General features: G+C 45.7%; 1 protein-coding gene across 1 annotated transcript; it reads left to right on the top strand.

The window, feature by feature from the left end:
• The first annotated feature begins 1,683 nt into the window (after positions 1 to 1,683).
• On the top strand, positions 1,684 to 24,431 carry LOC310676059 (inverted formin-2-like). The gene is made up of 13 exons (XM_083437392.1): positions 1,684 to 2,129; positions 2,414 to 2,556; positions 3,313 to 3,374; positions 5,477 to 5,579; positions 7,034 to 7,119; positions 8,994 to 9,094; positions 11,064 to 11,134; positions 13,465 to 13,572; positions 15,158 to 15,228; positions 16,745 to 16,865; positions 19,320 to 19,484; positions 20,923 to 21,022; positions 23,805 to 24,431. The coding sequence occupies exons 1-12, from the start codon at positions 1,694 to 1,696 to the stop codon at positions 21,016 to 21,018; spliced, it is 1,563 nt and encodes a 520-aa protein (XP_083293518.1). The 5' UTR covers positions 1,684 to 1,693; the 3' UTR covers positions 21,019 to 21,022; positions 23,805 to 24,431.
• The last annotated feature ends 542 nt before the right edge of the window (positions 24,432 to 24,973 follow it).

The following is a 24,973-nucleotide window of genomic DNA, read 5'->3' as shown; positions in this document are numbered from 1 at the left end:
ATCACCAGGTAGGGGCTGCGAGTGTCCCCTTTCTTGAAATACCAGAGAGCTGCTGCCAGTCAGAGTAGATACTACTGAACTAGATGGGCCCAAGGGTCTGATTCAGCATAGAGCAGCTTCCTCTGATACATCCCTCTTGTTTGCGGTTGGTGCTGTTTTGGCTACGTAAGGAACTAAGTGTACTTGGAGAACTGAGTTGGCTATCAGATTAATAATAATAATAATAATAATTAATAATTTATTATTTGTACCCCGCCCATCTGGCTGGGTTTCCCCAGCCACTCTGGGCGGCTTCTGCAGAGACAAAAAATACACAAAAATGTCACACATTAAAAACTTCCCTGAACAGGGCTGCCTTAAGATGTCTTCTGAATGTCAGGTAGTTGTTTATCGCTTTGACATCTGATGGGAGGGCGTTCCACAGGGCGGGCGCCACTACCGAGAAGGCCCTCTGCCTGGTTCCCTGCAGCTTTGCTTCTTGCAGTGAGGGAACCGCCAGAAGGCCCTCGGCGCTGGACCTCAGCTTTCATTTTTTTAAAGGGCAAAGATAGCTTGAAAGCAGTTGCATATATGTTATGTTGTTTCAGGGTATGGGTCCCTCAGCTCAATATTATCTTAAACTGGAAATGGCTCTCTCAAGATTGCAGCCATTCTCCGCCTCACCTGTAGACACCAAGGAATGAACCTGATGCCTTCTGTATGCAAGGCAGGTGGACTACCACGAAACTAGAACCCAGAACACGAGGGCTAGAACTCAACTTGAGTTTTTCTTTTGAGAAGAAAAAATGTATTTGGGGCACAAGTGTCTGTGCCAGAAGCACCGGTTTTGTAAACTACCGTATTTTTCGCTCCATAAGACGCACCTGACAATAAGACGCACCTAGCTTTTAGAGGGGGAATGCAAGGAAAAAATATTTTTAAAGGGAGCGCTGAGCAGAGCCTGTATGCATCCCAGGCTCTGCTCAGCGCTCCCTTTCACGAGCTGCGTGGAGTTCCACACGGCTCGTGAAAGGGAGCACAGCTCTTGGGAGCTTTTCCGGGAGCTGGGGAAAGGGACTGAGGGGCTGCCCTCTGTCCCTTTCCCCACCTCCCGCAAAAGCCAGCAAGAGCCGCACGCTCTTTAAAGGGAGCACAGCTCTTGCGGGCTTTTCTACGAGGTGGGAGAAGGACAGCCCGTCAGTGACAGCGGAGCGTGTGTGCGGATCTTGGGGGCTTTTCCCGCCTGCCTCCCGCCTGCATTCGCTCCATAAGATGCACACACATTTCCCCTTACTTTTTAGGAGGGAAAAAGTGTGTCTTATGGAGCGAAAAATACTGTGCCGTACAGGGTTCCATATACAGCTCTATCTGTAATTCGAGATACAACAGACACAGGCCCCAAATGTTGTGATTCCATTACTCAGTGCAAATCATAGAATTGTAGAGTTAAAATGGGCTCTGAGGATCACCTAGTCCAGGAATGTGCAGCTGTCCCATACGGGAATCAAACCCATAACCTTGATTTTTTTGGTACTGGTTTCAGTGTCCTTGCTTATGATTTCAAATATGGCAGATTCAACACAATCATCACCAATGTTTTCAGAATCACTTTTAGATACACTGTGGATGGAAATGCTCTTGCTTGATCCCAGTTTTGAAAATAAATGTCTCCATTCTCTTTTGGGGGGTTTTGGAATGAAAGGAAGAAAAAGCCATGATGGAGCAACCTCTGAGCTGCAAAGAATGTTTTGCGAAAAGCCACCTGGGTGCAAAACACCTTACCAAGAAAACAAGTAAGTGCATTCAGGTGGACATGGACTTGGAAGAAGAACCCTCAAGCAGAAAGAGAAGCTCTCAAGATATACTTGACTCAATGGAAGCCACGACAACATCTCCATCCTCTGAGAACTTGCAGACTTGCCAGCTTCCAACTGCACATGCCACGCCCAGAGAGTTCCCGTCTCTGCCTATGCTGCGGCTTCCGCTTTCACCTCTGCCACCCCCTCCTTCCCCTCCTTTGATGAAGGCCACATCTCTGTGCAACAAGGCCCTGCCGTCCTGCAGTGTTGAAGGCTCCACAAAGGCTCAGAGGCCAATGCTGAAAATGAAGCCGTTCAACTGGCAAACGCTTCCCTTAGATGCCACGAAAAGTGAGTACGGTGGCTTTGTCCTACCTCTGCTGCCCACTGCATTCAGGTTCTGGTTGTGGGCTTCCCATGGGCATCTGAGAACAAGCCAACCCAGCTTGATGGGGCTTAAATAATAAAATTATTAAGATGCTGGACTGGATGGGTCTTTGGTCTGGCTCCAACATGGCTGTTTTCAGGTGTGTTCTATAATAAACCAGGGGTGGTTAAGCTGTGGCACTGCAGATGTCCACAGAATCATAGGATTGTAGAGCTGGAAATTCTCCATCATTGTGCGTCTTTTCCAGGTGGTCGTTCTCTCTGGACTTCAGCGGTGACCAATGGTGATGAAGTTATAGAGCCTGATTATATTAGCATAGAGCGACTCTTCTGTGTCCCTCAGGCAAGCCAGCAGGAGAAAACAGAACTCAGACTGAAGAAGCCAAAGGAGGTACAATAGCTGAGTGTCATTCCCCATAATTTGATGGGTTTTAAGCACTTGTGGTCTCTTTTAGCAGGGCAGGATCTCCAGTGCTGGATTTTGGGCCGGGAGAGGGGGGTGGCTCTCTCGGAGAGGACAGCAAGCCAAGGGGGAGCAGAAATTGAGAAGATCCATAGCTGTAAAGATCCACTTGAGGGCACCAAATTTTGGCCTTGCCATGTGACGAAAGATTACCAAAGTCAGCCCCTTGGCATCTCTTAAGACCTGTCTTTGTTTGTACAAATGTGTTTTTAGGATGTGCCTTTTCTGATTGGTTTTTTTGTGTTTATACTGTGTTAGTTTGTTTTGGGTCAATTTTGTGAGGAAAGCAGATTAACACAACATATAACATAACATAACATAACATAACATAACATAACATAACAACAACATAACATAACATAACATAACATAACATAACATAACATAACATAACATAAAACATAACATAACATAACATAACACATAACATAACATAACACATAACACAACATATAACATAACATAACATAACATAAAACATAACATAACATAACAACATAACATAACATAACATAACAACATAACATATAGCACTATAAAAATGCTAGGAAGTGGGGAGATGGTGAGGAATCTGAAAACCACTGCACATTCTCTGTGTCTCAGAGCTTTGTTCAAAGAAAGTAGGCAAGCAGTATTAACTTGTTCCTGCTACTAATTTTTTTTAACCACCCCCCTCTTAAACAGATTTCCTTCGTAGATCGAAAGAAAAGTCTCCATCTGAACATAGTGCTAAAGCAATTTAAATGGTGAGAGTTACTTGGTCAATGAAATGTGTTGGGTGGGGTGAGGGGGAGCGATGACTAAACCTGGCCCCCAGCAGCACAGGCAGAACTTCAACAGGAGCAAATAGGAAGCCTTGTAGGGCATCAGATCGTTGGCGCAACTATTGTCTAGTCTGATTGGCACTGGCTCTCCAAGGTCTTAAGGCAAAGGTCTTTCCAAGATCCATTTTAGCGGGAGATGCCCCTGAGATGATCTCTCTACTTCCAGTTTGTTTCCTCTCTACCACCAGTGAGAGCATATAAGTACAGTGGTAGAAGAAGAAGAAGAGTTTGGATTTGATATCCCGCCTTTCACTCCCTTTAAGGAGTCTCAAAGCGGCTAACATTCTACTATCCCTTCCTCCCCCACAACAAACACTCTGTGAGGTGAGTGGGGCTGAGAGACTTCAAAGAAGTGTGACTAGCCCAAGGAAACCCAGCAGCTGCATGTGGAGGAGCGGAGATGCGAACCCGGTTTCCCAGATTACTACCGCTCTTAACCACTACACCACACTGGTACCTCGGGTTAAGTACAGTGGTGCCTTGCAAGACGAAAAGAATCCGTTCCGCGAGTCTCTTCGTCTTGCGGTTTTTTTTCGTCTTGTGAAGCAAGCCCATTAGCGGATTAGCACTATTAGCGCTATTAGCGGTTTAGCGGCTATTAGCGGCTATTAAAGGCTTAAGGGATTAGCAGATTAGCTGCTAAAAGGCTATTAGCGGCTATTAAAGGTTTAAGGGATTAGCGGATTAGCTGCTAAAAGGCTATTAGCGGCTTAGATCAGCTGATAAGCGGCTTAGCGATCAGCTGTTAAGCGGCTTAGCGAACAGCTGTTAAGCAGCTTAGGGGCTTGGGGAAAAGGGGGGGGGGGTCTTGCAAAGCAAGCCCATAGCAAATTCGTTTTGCGAAGCACCTCCAAAACAGAAAACCCTTTCGTCTAGCGGGTTTTCCGTCTTGTGAGGCATTCGTCTTGCGGGGCACCACTGTACTTAATTCGTTCCGGAGGTCTGTTCTTAACCTGAAACTGTTCTTAACCTGAAGCACCACTTTAGCTAATGGGGCCTCCTGCTGCCGCTCTGCGATTTCTGTTCTCATCCTGAAGCAAAGTTCGTAACCCGAGGTACTATTTCTGGGTTAGCGGAGTCTGTAACCTGAAGTTTATGTAACCTGAAGCGTATGTAAGCGTATGTAACCTGAGGTACCACTGTATGACAAAAGTTTTTAAGAGGGGCCAAGCTGGCTGAACACTGCATAGGAAACCAAAGGAGATGACTACGTAAGCCCAGAGCTTTCCAAACTTTTCATGTTGGCGACACACTTTTTAGACTTGCATAATTTCGCGACATGGTAATTCAGTTTTACTAGCAAACCAGAGGTTAAACTATCCCCTTTCCAGCTCCCGGGGGAGGAGCGCGGGGAGCGTTTTCACGACACACTTACACACTGCAGCCAACACACTAATGTGTCGCGACGCATAGTTTGGAAAGTCCTGACGCAAGCCATCTGCCAAGGGATTTGTGCTGTGATTTCACTTTGCATGGGTCCTTCAGTAATAAAGCATGTGAACTGGATCCAACCGGTCAACAACCCTGTCAACAACTCTCCCATTTACAGGCACCCTCCCCCCCCCCCCATACACTACTGACTTTTGCACAACTGCGTATAGGTGCGTCGCCAGGAAATAAGTAAATAATTCAATTAAAACCTGGAAATTGCGGGAGAGAGCTGATGAGTCCTCATGGCTTGCAAGCAGACCCTCCCTGGAGCCCAAAGAGGGTGGAGGAAGCCCTAAAGAGACATGAGGCGCAGTGGGGCTTTGTTTACACTGCTCAGCCCCCCCGCATGTCCTCCCGCCTCCTCCAGATTTTCAATTCTAGCTGTGGATATTTTTGGATCCAGTACTTTTGATTGAAGAGAGGGTGTTTAAAGGGTGTTTAGAGGGTGCTCCCCATTTGATGTGATTTCACTTATGCACGCGGGGGCCCGGAACGTAACTCCCTCGTAAGTTGGGGGGATGGGCCACCTGTGCTGAGATTTCTTCCTAGCTTTTATGTTTGTGCATCTTAACCATTCCACTCCTTTCCTGTAGCTCGAATCAGCAAATAGCCGACATGATTTGGAAAGGAGACAGGAGCATGTTTGACGAAGAGACCCTGAAAAACCTAATGAAGCTTCTGCCCAAAAACCATGAGGTATGAATACTGGCTTCCCCCCATATTAATTTTAGATGTGCTTATTAGTGCACCAAGAAAGTTCTTGCAATTTCCCTGAGCCTGTAACAGCTGAGGGTGTTATGCATGGCTTAATTACATGCAGATGGGAAGGTCGGAGGAGGGAAAGAGAAAGGGGGGGAGGGAGAGAGAAAGGGGGGAGGGAGTGGCCCTGTCCCGCCTACTTTTGCCTGTGGCCCCACCCACCACTGGCACACAGAAGAACCCCCGGGGGAATGCAACCCCCAAATTGGGAGTGAAGGTTCTCCCCTCCCCACTGTCATCACTGCACCAGACTAGCTTTCTTTCATTCATGGAACCGGAACCCGTGCCAGATGTCTTGCTGTTTCTGAAGGTTAAGTTAAGAAATAACTTGAGAGTTGTCTCAAAGCCATTAGTCATGCTCTGCAACTGTTAAGAGAGCATATTTGGAAGTTGCCAGGCAATCACAAGTGTTGCTCCTGACCTCCCTGGAGCTGGCAAGGCACGTGAGTGCGTACATACCATAAGACGAGCCTGCTTTCATCAGGCCAGTGGCTGATGCAGCTCTGTTCTCAGAGTGGCCACCCAGTCTGCAAAGCTGGGCATAAGCTCCACAGTGCTCTGCTCACCTGCGATTCCCAGCAAGTTGTATTCAGTGGCATGATGCCTCTGACATTTTAATAATAATAATAATTTATTATTTATACCCCGCCCATCTGACTGGGTCTCCCCAGCCACTCTGGGCGGCTTCCAACCAAATATCAAAAACCATACAGCGTCAGACATTAAAAACTTCCCTAAACAGGGCCGCCTTCAGGTGTCTTTTAAAAGTAAAATAGTTGTTTATTGCCTTGACATCTGCTGGGAGGGCGTTCCACAGGGCAGGTGCTGCTACCAAAAAGGCTCTCTGCCTGGTTCCCTGTAACCTCACTTGTCACAGTGAGGGAACTGCCAGAAGGCCCTCGGAGCTGGATCTCAGTGTCCGGGCTGAACAATGGGGGTGGAGACGCTCCTTCAGGTATACAGGACCGAGGCTGTTTAGGGCTTTAAAGGTCAGCACCAACACTTTGAATGCTCGGAAACATACTGGGAGCCAATGAAGGTCTTTCAGGACCGGTGTTATGTGGTCCCGGCAGCCACTCCCAGTCTAGCTGCCGTATTCTGAATTAATTGCAGTTTCCAAGTCACTTTCAAAGGTAGCCCCACGTAGAGCCCATTGCAGTAGTCCAAGCAGGAGATAACTAGAGCATGCATCCCCCAAAGGGCTCTGGGAACTGTAGTCCTCTTCTTAATATTTATTTCTTAATTTATAAAATGCTTGTTGCTTCATACAGTTAAAGGGGGTGGGAAACGCACACTTTAAGTGGTTCACAAAAAAAAGCAATGTAATATGTCTGGGTATTGCTGCTTGCAGTTCAGAGCTGGTAGTGACAAGTCTTACTCTCTTTTGTCAGATTGAGAGAATGAAAGCATTCAAGGGCGAAAAAGCCAAGCTAGGAAATGCAGATCAGTTTTATCTGTGTCTCCTTGAAGTTCCCAGGTAAGAGCTGTCTTTTACTTCCCCTTGCCTACAAGTTCTGCATGACTAGCATAGGCGTTTGCAGGGCTGGTTCTACCATTAGGTAGAGTGAGGTGGCTGCCTCAGGCAGCAGTTTCTTGTGGGGTGGCGCCGGCGGCAGAGGACTGACAGCAGGGGATTGTGAGCGAAACGTTTGTGTCACCTAAGTCTGCATCTCTATTGGAATTACTATATTTTTAACTGTTTGGCTACTTGCAATTCTTTTTTAAATGTTTGTATTGTTTTTACATTTGCAAGCCTTTCCTGCACCAACAGAATGCTGAGGAAGGATTTGCCCAGTATTTCTTTCCCCTATTTTCCATTCAGAACCATATTCTGTGAACTATCTCAATATATTATTGTCTTTTTCTTTGCCTTGATTTTGGAGCGACTTGCCTTTTGAGGGCCCAGTTTCATTGCTGTATCCTGTCCTGGTGACTTGCGATAAAGGGAAGGGAAGGGAAGAAATCTATTTTTTAAAAAGAAGAATAAAAATCTTTCAGAAAATAAAAATAAGTAAGTCTGCTACCCCCAACTGCTGTGCTAGAGGCCATTGTCCTGTCACCAGTGTGACAACTGCCAATCAAGTCAGCTTCTAGAAGTGGATTTGTTTTGGGGTTGTTGGGGTTTTTTGCGCCGGGGCACCATCTTTCAAACGCATCCATTCTTAAGGAAATCAGCCCTGAGTGCTCACTGGAAGGACAGATTGTGAAGCTGAGACTCCAATACTTTGGCCACCTCATGAGAAGAGAAGACTCCCTGGAAAAGACCCTGATGCTGGGAAAGATGGAGGGCACAAGGAGAAGGGGACGACAGAGGACGAGATGGTTAGACAGTGTTCTCGAAGCTACAAACATGAGTCTGACCAAACTCCGGATGGCAGTGGAAGACAGGAGTGCCTGGCGTGCTCTGGTCCATGGGGTCACGAAGAGTCGGACACGACTGAATGACTAAACAACAACAACAACACCATCTTTCAGCAAAGGGTCTCTTGCCCTAGCCCTGGGTGTTTGTCAGGGCAGAGCTGTAGGCAGCTCTCCAAGGTGAGCCAGGAAATGAATCAGAGCCAAGAAGCAAGGAGGAATTGGAACTGAGAAGCACACAAGGGTTAGAGAGATCCAGGAAGGAGGACCTTGGAAATGAGGGACAAACAGGAGCTGGATTGGAAAGGGAACGCGGAGCTATACTGGCGCCAATAAGGCCTTGTTACTCAGGCAACATCCCAGTTGAAACATGAAGTCTTCCATAGACCTTCCTGTCCAGGAGGGTCCAATGGCTGGCTTGGGTGTAAGCAGGACCAGTCGAGAACTTGAGAGTCCATTGCTGACGCTTGAATTGCAGCTCCAAACAAATCTTATTTACTCCTTTTCACCAGTTTATCCGTGGATGCTAGACAGGGTCAAAGTCTGTTGTCTCCTGGAAATACAGCTAGAACAAAGGCGCATGTATGGTTCATGCTAAATAAGGAATGCTCTGGCTTCTAGAGAAAGCACACATAGGTTAGAAATTACGGTACATTTTCAGCTGCTAAGGGTAAGAAAGTTCTGAAATGCGCTGGTCTTCAGAGATTGGGTGAAGCTACAGTGAAGGTTGGGGTAGTAATGCCAGTGGAAGAAGCAGATTTTCAGAAAGGTCTTTTGGAGAAGGTGGAGAACGAAATCAAATTGGGGAGCATTGCTGGGATGGAAAAGTGACACACTGTTATGTTAATATTTTTGTGAACTATTCCATACTTTGAGCTGAATGTGCTAACGAGATCCTAGTGTGGTTTTTAATTGCCTCGTCCATGGCTCCATTTACTAGGTCTGATGATGATCATTGTTTTTAAATAAAAAAATACTGATTTCTCTTCCTAGTTACCACTTGAGGATTGAAGGCATGCTGGTATGTACGGAGACCAACATTATGCTGGATCTGCTTTGGCCCAAAGCAAAATTGGTCAGAGCAGCTGCTGAAAGTAAGTGGGCTACGAAATTTAGGAACAAATGAAACAGATTCACACCATTGGTCTGTCTTACTTAGTATTGTTGTCATTGACTGGAGGCACCTTGTTGGTTATTTTGCAGACTAGTTGCGCTGCAGAGGGTGTGCTGGGGAGACCACAAATTCAAGAAACGCAAAACTAACTTTTGCTAGGTTTTAATAATAAAAACAAAAACTCCTTTTACACTAAATTACAATATATCAATAAGCATGACCCATCCATCAGGGTACTGAGAGAGCTACATGCTGCTCTTTATATACCATACCCAACAGCTTAATTACCACAACTTAACAGCATCTTAAAAAGCAGAGACATCACCTTGCCAACAAAGGTCCATATAGTTAAAGCTATGGTTTTCCCGTAGTGATGTATGGAAGTGAGAGCTGGACCATAAAGAAGGCTGATCGCCGAAGAATAGATGCTTTTGAATTATGGTGCTGGAGGAGACTCTTGAGAGTCCCATGGACCCCAAGAAGATCAAACTGATCCATTCTGAAGGAAATCAGCCCAGAGTGCTCACTGGAAGGACAGATTGTGAAGCTGAGTTTCCAATACTTTGGCCACCTCATGAGAAGAGAAGACCCCCTGGAAAAGACCCTGATGTTGGAAAGATTGAGGGCACAAGGAGAAGGGGACGACAGAGGACGAGATGGCTGGATAGTGTTCTCAAAGCTACCACCATGAGTTTGACCAAACTAAGGGGGGCAGTGGAAGACAGGAGTGCCTGGCATGCTCTGGTCCATGGGGTCACAAAGAGTCATACACGACTAAACAACAACAACAGCAGCAGCAGCAGCAGCATCTGCTATACTGCTTCACAGCTGTAAAACTAGGTCACGTTATTTGCTCTGGCCTTTAAAGAAATACACATCTTGTGGAACAATAATGAACCTTCAAATTTAAAGAGACCATTTAACACACCTCCCATCCTCATGATCTGTAAATTCCCTTTAAAAACCACAATCCCAAGCTTCCAGTTTTATTTTGAGTTTTGCATCTGGTACCAAATGCTGCTCTTGCCCAGACTAAGGGTGGAATGGCAGCATGAGAACATAAGAAGAGTTGTGCTGGATCAGACCAAAGACCCATCTAATTCAGTATCCTCTTCTCACGGTGGCCAACCAGATGCTCTCAAAAGCCCACAAACAGGAGCACAGCAGGACCCTCAGCCTGCTTGTGATTCCCAGCATACTGCCTTCAACAATGGAGGTAGAACTTAGCCATTGAGACCAGTAACCATTGACAATCCAGATTAAATAAATTAATTTGCTCAAGTTACCCAAACAGGTGAAAATAATGCTAGCCGAAAACTCTAATGTCTTTTTGGAGATGCTTTGATTTTTATTTGCATTTTTATAGGACTCACACACTTCGTAGTTCTGTGTAGCTTTATATCAGTGACTTAATTGGATACCCCCAGTTACTCATCATTTAAAGACAACTAACAATTAAGTTCTAAACCACTGAGCCTAGGGCTTGCCCCATCCCCGTGATGGGGTGAGCTCCCATTGCTCGGTCCCTGCTCCTGCCAACCTAGCAGTTCGAAAGCACGTCAAAGTGCAAGTAGATAAATAGGTACCACTGTGGCAGGAAGGTAAACGGCATTTCCATGCGCTGCTCTGGTTCACCAGAAGCGGCTTAGTCATGCTGGCCACATGACCCAGAAGCTGTCTGTGGACAAACGCTGGCTCCCTCAGCCAGTAAAGCGAGATGAGCACCACAACCCCAGAGTCGTTCGCGACTGGACTTAACGGTCGGGGTCTCTTTACCTTTAACAATTCAATACAAGAGTACTCAGAAGAACTGCCCACTGAGTTCAGTTTTCAATTGCAACCTAAATATTACTTTCTTCCTGAGTTTAAATGCAAGATATGGAGCAGCAGGGGTGGTTTTTTGTGCAAACTCCAAGTAAAAACGACATTTGCATTCTTCTCTTTTTCAGCGCTTCTTACAAACCGGCGTCTGCCATTGTTCTGCCAGTTGATTCTGAAAGTTGGAAACTTTTTAAATTATGTAAGAAGGTGGGGAGAGTGGGGCAATACCTACCTGTCTCACCTTTTTTTATCTCTTCTTTCCTAACCCTTTCCTCCTGGGAACTTTAGACTATTGTATATGGTCCCCTTCTGCCCCTGGTTTATCTTTGCAACAACCCTGCAAAGTAGGTTAGGCTGAGACAGGGGTGGGGAACCTGTTTTACCCTAAGAGGCCACGTTGCCTTCTAGGCGACCCTTGGAGGAGTCCTATGCCAGTGGTGGGTGGGGCCGGGGCAAAAGTGGGTGGAGCAATCAACGTAAACTTTTGCCTTTGTACGGTAGGCTAGTTTATACACACACGTGCTTAACCCCTTTCTGTTGTCTATCCAGACAAGGAAGAAAGAGGCATTAGGGGGAATTCAAGGATGCATCCTGGCCAGGCAAAAACACTGGGGCCACTGAAAGTTGTAGCCTGGGGTGGGTTTCCTGGGCCACATAGAGAGGCCTGGAGGACTACATTTTGTATACCCACCACGCCTCAGGCCTGATGTTCCCTATCCCTGGGGTAAAAGGTGCTGATAGTGCCAAATTTCATGGGTGAGTAGGTATACCTTTTGTTGTTGTTCATGTACAGTGGTACCTCGGGTTAAGTACTTAATTCATTCTGGAGGTCCGTTCTTAACCTGAAACTGTTCTTAACCAGAAGCACCACTTTAGCTAATGGGGCCTCCTGCTGCCACTGCGTGATTTCTGAAGCAAAGTTCTTAACCCGAGGTACTATTTCTGGGTTAGCGGAGTCTGTAACCTGAAGTGTATGTAACCTGAAGCGTATGTAACTCGAGGCACCACTGTATCTCGGGTTACATACACTTCAGGTTACAGACTCCGCTAACCCAGAAATAGTACCTCAGGTTAAGAACTTTGCTTCAGGATGAGAACAGAAATCGCAGGGCGGCAGCAGGAGGCCCCATCAGCTAAAGTGGTGCTTCAGGTTAAGAACAGTTTCAGGTTAAGAATGGACCTCCAGAATGAATTAAGTTCTTAACCCGAGCTACCACTGTACTAGACGCCTCAGCGACTATTATTATTATTAATTTATTTGTATACTGTCCTATACCCGTAGGTCTCAGGGCAGTTCATGGCATAAAATGGCCATTAAAACCACAAAATACAGTCATACCTTGGGTTACAGATGCTTCAGGTTGCGCGTTTTCGGGTTGCGCACCACACCGAACCCAGAAGTACCGGAATGGGTTACTTCCGGGTTTCGGCACTCACGCATGCGCAGAACCACTAAATTGCACTATGCGCAGATGCGCTGAAGCAGCGTTGCGAGTTCCGAACGTGCCTCCTGCATGGATCACGTTCGCAACCTGAGCGTCCACTGTACATAATACAAACGAAGACAACCCAATAACCCCCTCTCCCCAACACATTTTAAAAGTGCATTGGATTCAATCAGCCAAAGGCCTGGTTGAAGAGGAACGTTTTTTGCCCGGTGCCTTAAAGGTGTATAATGAAGGCGCCAGGCGAACTTCTCTGAGGAGAGCACTCCACAGATGGGGAGCCACTGCAGAGAAGGCCTGTTCTCATACTGCCACCCTCCAGACCTCTCGAGGAGGAGGCATAAAAAGAAGGGCCTCAGAATGTGATCTCAGGGTCCGGGTAGGTTCATATGGTAAGAGGCGGTCCTTGAGGTACAGTGGTACCTCAGGTTACAGGTGCTTCAGGTTACAGACTCTTCAGGTTACAGACTCTGCAAACCCAGAAATAGTACCTCGGGTTAAGAACTTGGCTTCAGGATGAGAACAGAAATCGTGTGGCGGCAGTGCAGTGAAAGCGGGAGGCCCCATTACCTAAAGTGGTACCTCAGGTTAAGAACGGACCTCTGCAACAAATTAAGTTCTTAACCCGAGGTGCTACTGTATTGCAGTCCTGAGCCGTTTAATTAGCCTTGGAGATTAATCCAAGGTCACCCTGTAAGCTTTGTGCATGGCTGGGTTTACATTTTTGCTGTTGCTCAAGTACGATGAGATTCCTCATTGATAGTTTATGGATCCTTTAGGGATGGAAACCTGTGGCCCTCCAGGTGCTTTTGGAACTTGTAATCCCTGAATCCTGGTTAGGCCAGCCCAGGGCTGATGGGAACTGGAGTGGTCTGGTTCTCCATACCATACATTTTTATTATTGGGCCCTTTCATCCCTTCGACTTGCATACTTGGTTTGGTGCTGGTCTGGTGGCTTCTCAATATATCTAAATGTCTGTGGGTCTATTATAGTTGCCATCCAGCTGTGATGACAAAGGGGCATGTTAGGTGTGCCTTTTTCCTGGAAGTGTGTGGTTGGCTCATATCACATCTGATCTTTCAGGGGCGTCACAGTGGGAATGCTGGAGGCTTCAGAATCAGCACGTTGCTCAAACTAACAGAGACAAGAGCAAATAAAAACAGCATTACTCTGCTCCATCACATCCTAGAGGTACAGATGCATTTTCTGCTTTTCTTGAGCTTGACTTTGATTCTGAGACTACATTAGGAGCAGTATTGTTTTAAGACAAGATAGAACTCGACCAGTGGCGTAGCGTGGGGGGTGCAGGGGGGCCCGGCCGCACCGGGCGCAACATCTGGGGGGGGGCGCGCTCGCACTCGCAGCTCTCTGAGTGCTAAAATCCACGGGTTAGGGGGCACAAATTACTTGCCTTGCTCCGGGTGCTGACAACCCACGCTACACCACTGAACTCGACCTCCCTTATGAGAACTGATTGCACTTTTTAAAACATCAATTTTATGATTATAAATATGCTAGGGGCTGCTGCCTTTCCTTGCTCTACTCACCAACCTGGCCAGGCCCTCCCTTTACACCTGAACACCCCCCCCACTGAATTGAAATTTCAGCCTTCACGACATAGGAAAATGGCCAAGTAAACAGCTATTTTCGTGGAGGAGGGTCAAGATATTAACTGATACACATGAAATTTCAGATATAGCTATATAATCCCTAGTGTTGTAAGATAAGACCTTTGGAGCAGGCATTTTTTTAAAAAAAGGTATTTTATGAACCGCCCTACTGAACACCCAATGAAGAAAAAGGAAGAAAACTCCCTGAAAGCTGTTTGGCTTCTGAAAATTGTTCGAAAACTGGATCAGTTACTTCTGGGTTTTCAGTGTTTGGGACCAAAATGTACGATAATGGAGGCTTTCGGGAACTGAGGTTTGACTGTACACACATTTTAATAAACAAATTCCCCTAATGCAGAAGGTCCCAGGTCCAATCTCTAGTATCTCCAGGTAGAGATAGCTAAAGGTAAAGGTAAAGGGACCCCTGACCACTCGGTCCAGTCGTGACCGACTCTGGGGTTGGGGCGCTCATCTCGCTTTATTGGCCGAGGAAGCCGGCATGCAGCTTCTGGGTCATGTGGCCAGCATGACTAAGCCGCTTCTGGCAAACCAGAGCAGCGCACGGAAGAAGAAGAAGAAGAGTTTGGATTTGATATCCCGCTTTATCACTACCCTAAGGAGTCTCCAAGCGGCTAACATTCTCCTTTCCCTTCCTCCCCCACAACAAACACTCTGTGAGGTGAGTGGGGATGAGAGACTTCAGAGAAGTGTGACTAGCCCAAGGTCACCCAGCAGCTGCATGTGGAGGAGCGGGGAATCGAACCCGGTTCACCAGATTACGAGTCCACAGCTCTTAACCACTACATCACACTAGCCGTTTACCTTCCCACTGGAGCGGTACCTGTTTATCTACTTGCACTTTGACGTGCTTTCGAACTGCTAGGTTGGCAGGAACAGGGACCGAGCAACGGGAGCTCACCCCGTTGCGGGGATTCGAACCGGCAACCTTCTGATGGGCAAGTCCTAGGCTCTGTGGTTTAACCCACATAACACTTCCTCAAATCCTGGAGCAGGCCATGACAATGCTGAACTATGAACCCAATGGCCTAACTTAATATAAGGCTGCTTCCTTTTTTCTAGCACTTCTAATAATTGGTTGGTGCTTTCTACAGATGCAAATACATGATTACTACTTTTTTCCTGCTTTTTGTTTTGTTTTGTTTTAGGAGGTTGAAAAAAAACACAGAGACCTTTTACAGCTTCCCAGTGACCTGGAGTGCGTTTCAAAGGCAGCTGGGTAAACTCTCCTCCCTTCTAACATTTGAAATAAAAAGGTTAATGTGTGTTTGTTAAAGCAGAATTAGAATACAGTCGTACCTCGGGTTACAGACGCTTCGGGTTGCGTGATTTTGGGTTGCACACCGCACAGAACCTGGAAGTACCGGAACGGGTTACTTCCAGGTTTTGGTGCTTGTGCGTGTGCAGAAGCACCAAATCACAACCCGCGCGTGCACAGACGTGGCGCTGCGGGTTGCGAATGCTGCGAGTTGCGAACATGCTTCCTGCACGGATCACGTTTGCAACCCGAGTGTCCACTGTATGAGCAAGTGGAGAATTCTGTGGCACGGGGACCAGGGTGCGGGGGACACACACAGAACTGGGCAAAGGCACTGCCTTCCCCTCTTCTTCCTATTACCCCAACACAATGTCTAACCAGCTGTGCGGTGGCAAATTCAGAAGTGCAGGGTCCGTTCGTGGTAGTCACAGCTGTGCCCCTCACAGCCGCACCCCTTCTAAGATTGCACAATAATATTCTACAGTTGTGTAGTAATAATAATAATAATAATAATAATAATGATACAGTAGTACCTCAGGTTACATACGCTTCAGGTTACAGACTCTGCTAACCCAGAAATAGTGCTTCAGGTTAAGAACTTTGCTTCAGGATGAGAACAGAAATCATGCTCCGGCGGCGCAGATGCAGCAGGAGGCCCCATTAGCTAAAGTGGTGCTTCAGGTTAAGAACAGTTTCAGGTTAAGTACGGACCTCCGGAATGAATTAAGTACTTAACCCGAGGTACCACTGTAATAATAATAATTATAATTATAATTATAATTATAATTATAATTATAATTATAATTATTTATTATTAATGGATGCACTGCAACCATTAATGCAGGTGTTGCCTTTCAGATAGATCTGCTGTTTTCTGTGCACATACATGAGCAAATGACTTGGAGTGCTCTGATTTTGTCTGTGTTTTCCATGAAGCTCGGCTGTACGTTGCAGAACTTGCACACCGTTCCCTTGAAACGGAAGCCCCTTGTGCAGGCATAGGCAAACTTGGCCTTCCAGATGTTTTGAGACTACAATTCCCATCATCCCTGACCACTAGTCCTGTTAGCTAGGGATGATGGGAGTTGTAGTCCCAAAACATCTGGAGGGCCGAGTTTGCCTATGCCTGCCCTTGTGTTTTCAGCATTCCTAAATGCTTAGCTTTGGAGCACCCTGTGGATGAAAAGCTCCCTTTTTCTGGATGGGGTAGCTGTAGGGCACTGGGGACAAGGACTCTGCAGAGGCACAGCTGCAGAAATGTGATTCCTGTATCCACATTCCTCTCAGTTAGAGGACCATTGATAAGGCTCCTTCTTTTGTCTTGCATGCATGATCTCTCTCATCACAAAGACTCTCCTTCTGTGTTTCCCATTGAGAGACATGTGGGGGTGGGGGTGCTGAGGAAGGGAAGATTCCAGAATGTGTTTGCCTATAGATGCTGATTGTAATTTTTTTTTTTTTACTAAACCTCTTCCAGAATCAATGTAAAAGAGATGCAAGTGGAAGTGGAAGGCCTTCTAAAGAAATTGTTGGAAATCGAGCAAAAGATATTTTCATCCAAGGATGATGTGAAAGTCCAGTTTGGGAAATCTATTAAAGTAAGTTACATGGATTTACTAATGGTACTCAAACTTCCTTTTATTCAAGAATGTTTCTTAGTTGTGTCTGCTAAATGGGTTTCACAGGTCCCTGCTCTCTTTAAGAGTCATGGGTCACATCCACACAATGCATTTATTGTACATGTCTCCCTCCCCCCCAAAAACCCCCACACAAATGGGAACTGTAGCTTACCCCTCATGGAGCTACAATTCCCAGCACCCTTAAACTACAGTTCCAAGAATTGTTTAAGGGAAGCCATGCTCTAAATGTGAACATGCAATGTGGATGTGTGACCATGGTTTTCCACAAAGAATCCTGGGAACTGTAGTTTGTTACAGGTCTCCTAAGCCAGTGATGGCCAAACTTGGCCCTCCCTCTGTTTTGGGACTACAATTCCCATCATCCCTGATTACTAGTCCTGTTAGCTAGGGATGATGGGAGCTGTAGTCCCAAAACAGCTGGAGGGCCAAGGTTGGCCATCACTGTCCTAAGCTCTCTGTACCATTAACAAACTACAGTTCCCAGGATTTTGTGGGGGAAGCCATGACTGATACAATTACTTTAAATGTATGGTGTGAATGTGAGTCAGATCAATGGTCCATCCCCGCAACGGGGTGAGCTCCCGTTGCTCGGTCCCTGCTCCTGCCCACCTAGCAGTTCAAAAGCACGTCAAAGTGCAAGTAGATAAATAGGTACCACTCTGGCAGGAAGGTAAACGGCGTTACCGTGCACTGCTCTCGTTCGCCAGAAGCGGCTTAGTCATGCTGGCCACATGACCCCGAAGCTGTACGCCAGCTCCCTCAGCCAATAAAGCGAGATGAGCGCCGCAACCCCAGAGTTGGTCACGACTGGACCTAATGGTCAGGGGTCCCTTTACCTTTACCTTTACCATGGAGGTATGACCCCTCTGAAATGAAAGAAAATGGAGTGGCACTGGAGCACCTATGGCTTTTCTTAGAATCATAGAACTGGAGAGTTGGAAGGGCCCTTGAGGATCAACTAATACCACTCCCTGCAATGCAGGAATATGCAGCTGCCCCATACAGGGATCGAACCTGCAACCTTGGCGTTAACAGCACCCTGCTCTAACCAGCTGAGCTATCCAGTGGTGCAACGTGTGGAATAACGTTTAGGAGAGACCACTGGTGCGTGATGGTGCAGGGCGAGATTAGCTGTTTGTTTTTAATTTGTCACCCTACATTTATTTATGTATTATCTTTCTTCCATCATGGAACTGGCAGCATACATATGGTTCTCAAGTGGCTCATTCTGACGCTGTCCAGACCCCGGGTGCCTTGGTTTTTGCAAAGTGGGGCCTCGTGTGCCTGGGATGCAAACCAGGCTGCTCCCCTCCACCCCATTAAGAGAAGAGATGAATGCACTTTATCTTCAGCTGGCTGAAAAGAACAAATAGACTTGCCTGGTTAATTTAGGCAGCCTGTCGAGCAAAATTCTGAAAGCAAGGCCCCTTGCTGCCAAGAGATTGCGTGCACGAGAGAGAGAGAGAGAGTGACAAGATGTTTGCCCGCATTGTGCCTTAAAGCCAGTTGGTTCTGTCTGCAGTAGAGTCGTCCTCTCCTTCAGTTGACGGGTTTGCCATTTTGCACAAGCATATTCCGGACAGTACTGCAGATTGCAGGGGTCTGGCTAGCTGGAGACAGATTCCTCGCAATAATGCGTTGTGAACTGAATGGTGCGAAACAGGAGATCCATCCAAAATAAAAAGTGCTTCCTTGAGGAAGAAGTCGAGATCCCAGGCAACAACTGAGAAAAGAAGCTTGTTTTCTCCTGCTCTGAAGGGTAGGACTTGAACCAGTGGCTTCAGGTTACAAGAAAGGAGATTCCGACTAAACATCAGGAAGATCTTTCTGATAGTAAGAGCTGTTCAGCAGTGGAACGGACTCCCTTGGGAGGTTGTGGACTCTTTTTCCTTGGAGGTTTTTAAGCAGAGGTTGGATGGCCATCTGTCATGGATGCTTTAGCTGAGATTTCTGCATTGCAGGGGGTTGGACTAGATGACCCTTCGTTCTATGATCCTACGATTTACTAGACTAAAAGATGATTGGCTAGAAAGGGCTTTATTCTATTTATTTCAGAAAGTTGCTCACAAGCTGCTAGAGAGCTTTTTGGACTATTTTCACATACTACCCCCCCCCCTTGATTCTTTTTTTTTTTTTTTTAATGTATACCTTACCTTATGGGCGGGGTACAAACAAATTATTATTATTATTATTATTATTATTATTATTATTATTATTTATTATTATTATTATTATTTATTATTTATTATTATTTTCTGTGGCTGCTTATGATAATATTACTAAGTAATGGTTAAACAGAGCATTAAGACCAACAAAATACAAACTGTAAAAAGCAGTCAAACAAACCTTCACCAGGTGCAATGTTATTTTGAACAATGTTTTCTAACATGAGCAAATTGTGTTTGCAAGTAGGATAGCATAAATGCTTCCAAGGAACTGGGTGAGGAAATGAATGCCCTGGTGGAAAAGAAAGCTGAGCTTGCTGATTATCTCTGTGAAGATCGAAACACACACTCATTAGACGATCTTTTTAACACTATGAAAACCTTCAGGGATCTCTTCATCAAAGCTCTCAAGGTTTGCAATAATAAACAAGGTTTGATAATGACAAGTGGGACCTGCAACAAAATTTTGCTATGTGGAATGTTCCCATTCAGGGTTCCTGCCAGCCATGCCCTTTCTCAACATATTCCATTCCCACATCACCCAGTTTTAATTTCCTCTACCCCAGTAGCCAGCAATTTTTTTAGGGGGGGGGGGTGTGTGAACATTTTGTTCTCATTGGGCTGTATATTGTGATTTTCCCCTCTTATCTCCCTGCCCCCGCAATCATTTTTCTGTTGCTGCAAAACTCAGGGTTCCCCTGAACTTACAGGTTCTTCCCTCATGTTTGTGGGTGAATCTGCTTTGGCTACATAAGTAAAGGCACTTACAGCCTGAAAATCAGAAATAAGGGGAATATATCAAAGCTACCAATTAACGTCAGAAATGTGTGAAACTACCATTGTGGGAATAAAAAATTATTGGACTTCACAAAACTGCATACTGGTAGAAGAAACCACCAGCTACTCTTTAGTGTTTGCTAGAACTGAATATAATTCTCAGATCTCTAGCTTGCATGCTTCTTGTGGGTATTTTGATACCAAGGAATTACGTGTGCATACAGCAGTGTGCTTGACTTTCACACACTTGTGCATGCGCAGAGGCACCAGCGCAAGCCCTCTCCCCTAGACTTGCTGATAGCAAGCCACTTCTGAAATTCGAAAGAGGGAGTTGCAAGAATAAGTTTCAGTGTTGCGTGAGGGGCTTTGGTTTGAAAGGAGGACATAAAGAACCCTGTTGAGAGAGTCTTTACATCTACCCAGAACTTTGTAGCCTTTGTCTGGTATGAGCAGCTAAAGTAGATAACATGGTTATAATAAAGCACACACTACTTCTCTACACATGGGTTAAGATGCATGGAGCATGCAGCAAGCTGCTTTGACTCTTTTTAATAACAAATGAACAGGGAGTTGTACAATTGCTGCTGAATTTAGTAACTGGTTGTATGTTGTCATTACCATATTTTTCTGTGTATAAGACTAGGGTTTTTTAACAACAAAGAAATAGTTTAAAATTGGGGCTCGTCTTATACACGGGTAGTGCTGAGAGGTGTTTTCTTAATTTGGAGTCCCCCAAAATAGGGAGCATCTTATACATGGGGGCATCTTATGCACGGAAAAATATGGTGTATCCCTGCACATTTTGTGCTCCTTGCATGTCCTGAGCCCACCGCCAGTCAAATTAATTCAAATTGCATGCCATTGACTGCCCTGATCTCATACTACAGCGTGGTTTCTGCCCCAGTGCACCGTGATTTACTGTGGTGGTTTGTAAATTAATTCAAGGAATGTGTTGTTGTTTTGTTTAAAAAGTGGGCTGCAATTTTCAAACTAGGTGGGTTTATTATCCATGTGGATTTATTTTTTTTGTCAGGCTTCTATTGAATTTTAGATTTTTGTATGTTGGAATGTAGGAAAATCAGGACAGAAGGGAACAAGTGGTAAAGGCAGAAAAGAGGAAGAATTTTCTTGAAGAGGGAGAAGCAGCTAAGCGTCGGAAACATTGTTAAAGAGGTATAACCTTTGGAAATAAGTTTTCCTCTGTTTCCCCACTTTTCATTTATTATCACAACCAGTTTGGGTATTCCTTTTTAACATTTGATTTTTTAACACTGGGTCCATGTACGGCAGTGGCGTAGCGTGGGGGGTGCAGGGGGGGCCGGCCGCACCGGGCGCAACATCTGGGGGGGGTGCGCTCGCACTCGCAGCTCTCTGCCCCTACCTGGCTCACTCACTCTATCTCACTGCAGTGCTGGCTGTGCGAATCCGATCCGAGCCGCTGGGTTGCCGCCCACTGTGGAGGGGAGGGTGCCAGGCGTGCAGTGCGGTGCGGAGAGAGAGCGAGGGACTATCTGGGGGAGGGACAGTGCAGCGGGGGGGGGCGCAAATTACTTGCCTTGCCCCGGGTTAGGGGGCGCAAATTACTTGCCTTGCCCCGGGTGCTGACAACCCATGCTATGCCACTGATGTACGGGTTTACCTAGATGGAGGGTCTAAACCACTGAGCCTCTTGAGTTTGCCGATTGGAAGGTTGGCAGTTCGAATCTGCTCAATGAGGTGAGCCCTGTTGCTCTGTCCCAGCTCCTGCCAACCTAGTAGTTCGAAAGCACGCCAGTGCAAGTAGAAAAGTAGGTACCACTGTGACAGGAAGGTAAATGGCGTTTCCACGCACTCTGGCTTCCGTCACGGTGTCCCATTGTGCCAGAAGTGATTTAGTCATGCTGGCCACATGACCCGGAAAGCTGTCTGTGGACAAACGCCGGTTCCTTCGGCCTGAAAAGCGAGATGAGTGCCGCACCCCATAGTCACCTTTGACCGAACTTTACGTTTTTACCTACCTAGATGCCGTCTTGATTTCAACAGCTAATGCCAGTTATTAATTTACTTATTTACTGCTCCTTAAGTGTGTGACGCTGTGGCCTAAAATGCCCATCATTTCCCTTTTTATAGCAAATGTAGGGCTTTTGGGGGGGAGGAGGAGGGAAACAGGGAGAGGCTGATCACAAAGGAGGAAGTTAAAAACAAATAAACCTAAAAATGGTTCCATTTTCCACATTGGGACTAGTGGTGGTTGGGTCCCGGGTTCCAAAAAGATTGAAGATTTGGTAGATGCTGAACTTATGTTAAGATGGTTAAAGTAAAGGTAAAGGGACCTCTGACCATTAGGTCCAGTCGTGGCCGACTCTGGGGTTGCGGCGCTCATCTCGTTTTATTGGCTGAGGGAGACGGCGTACAGCTTCCGGGTCATGTGGCCAGCATGACTAAGCCGCTTCTGGTGAACCAGAGCAGTGCACGGAAATGCCGTTTACCTTCCCGCTGGAGTGGTACCTATTTATCTACTTGCACTTTGACATGCTTTTGAACTGCTAGGTTGGCAGGAGCAGGGACTGAGCAACAGGAGCTCACCCCGTTGCGGGGATTTGAACCGCCGACCTTCTGATCAGCAAGTCCTAGGCTCTGTGGTTTAACCCACAGTGCCACCCGCGTCCCTCAGTTAAGATGGTTAAGACGGGTTTATTTTCCTTTATTGTCTCAATTTGGCCTCCTTTTTTTTTAGTGAACATTGCCATAGTAGGAGAAGTACGGTAGCTTGTTGAGCGGGGGGGGGGGGCAGACAAGGGGATTGTGATGGAAGAGGGGCCCTTCAAAGACCAGCTCCGGATGAGGAGCTCCTTGTACAGCCTGCTTGACCCCATAGATCGCTTAGGAACCCTGATAGAGTCTCCACACTGGGTGACAACAGCAGATACCAGTCACCTGGAAATGCCACTGTCACCTGCAGAAATCCCCCTACCTGCATGACAGCTTTTTCCTGTTCACTCAATGTTTTGCTCGCTGCTTCTTGATTTGGGGCTGTGGTTAAAGGCACCTGAGTGAGCAGCATTGAGAAGGGAGCACTTAAGAACTGCAGTCACTTGGAGACTTCATGAAGACGTTTTAGGGCTCCTTCACTGTATCATATTTATGGTCCTAATCTAGAGGCCGGGAACCTTTGGGGCCAGATCTTGATCCACCCCAGCGGACCAACTTTGAGAGATGGGCAGGATTCTTCATCTGTCAGTGCATCCTGACATCATGATGATGCCAGGTGACTTATAAGCGAGCAGTCCTACCCACATGTCAGAGTTGAATGGCAGGATGGGGTAGGCTGGTAAAATATGCTGAATAGTAAAGCAGTGCCCAGCAGGATTGAACCCTGCTGGTTCTGATGGTAAGATAAGGTTAAAATAAATTAAGATAATTGAACGATAGAAAGCAGTGAAAGATGGAAAGGATTTGCTGATTTAATTATTAACTGGAATACAAAAGTGGGAGGTGGGAGGAGGTCGAGGAAATAAGTCATTGAAAGATAAAGATATGGAAAATGGATGTGTTTTTAAATGTTTTTGGTTTTTTGTTGTTGTGTTGATGTATTTTTTTTCCTTTTATTTTTGATGTATTGTCTTTTAATTTTTTTAATGTCTTTTTCTTTTCTTCTGTAATTATAAAACCTTTAATAAATATTATTTTTTTTAAAAATGAACCCTCTGCCTGCCAGCTGATGAACAAAAGGTTTAGTGTTGCTGGCTGCAGGGGTCTGGTTAGCCAGTGTATTGTCTGCAGGGAACATGCTGCCAAAGCAGCACCCAGCAGAACTGAACCCTCTGCTGGTGTACATAGACTCGGGCTATTAGTCATTCTGTTTTTTAATTCAAAGGTGCTGGTATGTATTGGCATGATTTCACTGCATACAAATGTGAGGCATGTTCTCTCTCTCCCTCTCTCTCCCCCCCTCTCTTTCCCTCTCTCTGCATAGCTTGAAAACGAGCAGCAACAAAGGAAGCTGGCATCTTTGATGCTCTGTCGGGGAAAGGCTTTCAGTTGTGGGGAAAACCATCAATTCCTGGAAACTCTATGCAGGAGCTGTCTTTAAAAAAAGAAAGAAAGAAAAAGAATCCTGCTCTCTTTTTTTTGGGGGGGGGCTTGTACTTCAGATTACTTTCTTAACTGGAAATAATAATACTTCATGTCCAAGCAGTTATTTCCCCCTCCCCAACTTATCAAGTGAGAAAATTGAATTATTATTATTTTATATAAAAAAGAGGAACTTGATAGTGGATGCTTGTTTAGATTTCTGTGCTTTACTTAGTAACATATTTATTAATTTATTATTTCCATTGTGTCAGTTCTGGTAAGAACAATGCCTTTATTAATTACTAAGCTGAACAACCCATGGAAGAAAATAAAAAGCTATAATATGACTCCTTGTGGAAATTTTGATGTAAATTACCTGTCTATTGCACATAAAAGGAGGAAAAGGAATGGAGTTAGGTAACAGAGTACAGAAATCCCACTTCTTATTGAAATTTCTTGAATTGCATGGGCACCAATTTAAACTGGTACAAAGCTTTCCCTGTTAGGGAAAAATGCAGGATATAAATATGCAACAACAAGTTACTGGAGGAAAATGTGTTGGTGCCCCCCCCCCCATTTTTTCCTTGTAACTCTCTGCCCACCTCAAAACTTTTTTAAGTTCCTGCTTAGTGTTTAAAACATAATATTGGGTACTCCTTCATTACAGGATTGGAGCACATATCTACCGTATTTGTTTTTTATTCAAACTTTATATAAAGTACAATTTTCACCCCAGCAGCACCCACTACTGGGGAGACTGAATGTTGCACTATTCTGGCATTGGTTTCAGGCCAGCGGTGTAATATTAAGATGCAGTCAATTTTATTTAAATAACTGAAAAGCCAGAAATGAAATAACTTAATGGTTTGGGGCAAAGCAAATATTTGAGAGCCAGCATGCTGGGCTTGGAGTGGGTGGCCGAAAGGGTTCAAATCACTGCTCGGGCATAAGGCTGACCTTGGGCTGGTCATGCTTTTGGGTTAACTGCTTCCCTGACAGGTTTGTTGCACAGCAGATAAAATGGGACAAGGCCTGTGTGCATTCTGAGTGCCTTGCTGGTTGCACAATATG

The sequence above is a fragment of the Podarcis tiliguerta genome (genome assembly GCF_965153285.1).
Source record: "Podarcis tiliguerta genome assembly, chromosome: 1".
Lineage (NCBI taxonomy): Eukaryota > Metazoa > Chordata > Lepidosauria > Squamata > Lacertidae > Podarcis > Podarcis tiliguerta.
This window is presented reverse-complemented; position numbering and strand designations above follow the sequence as displayed.

What these genes read in the sequence shown, in the direction of transcription:
- LOC310676059 (XM_083437392.1), top strand. Translation starts at nt 1,694, where the DNA reads ATGATGGAGCAACCTCTGAGCTGCAAAGAATGTTTTGCGAAAAGCCAC. An exon ending in GTGCTAAAGCAATTTAAATG is followed by an intron (nt 3,375 to 5,476) that starts GTGAGAGTTACT and finishes CCTTTCCTGTAG; the next exon opens with CTCGAATCAGCAAATAGCCG. An exon ending in TTGGAAACTTTTTAAATTAT is followed by an intron (nt 11,135 to 13,464) that starts GTAAGAAGGTGG and finishes CTGATCTTTCAG; the next exon opens with GGGCGTCACAGTGGGAATGC.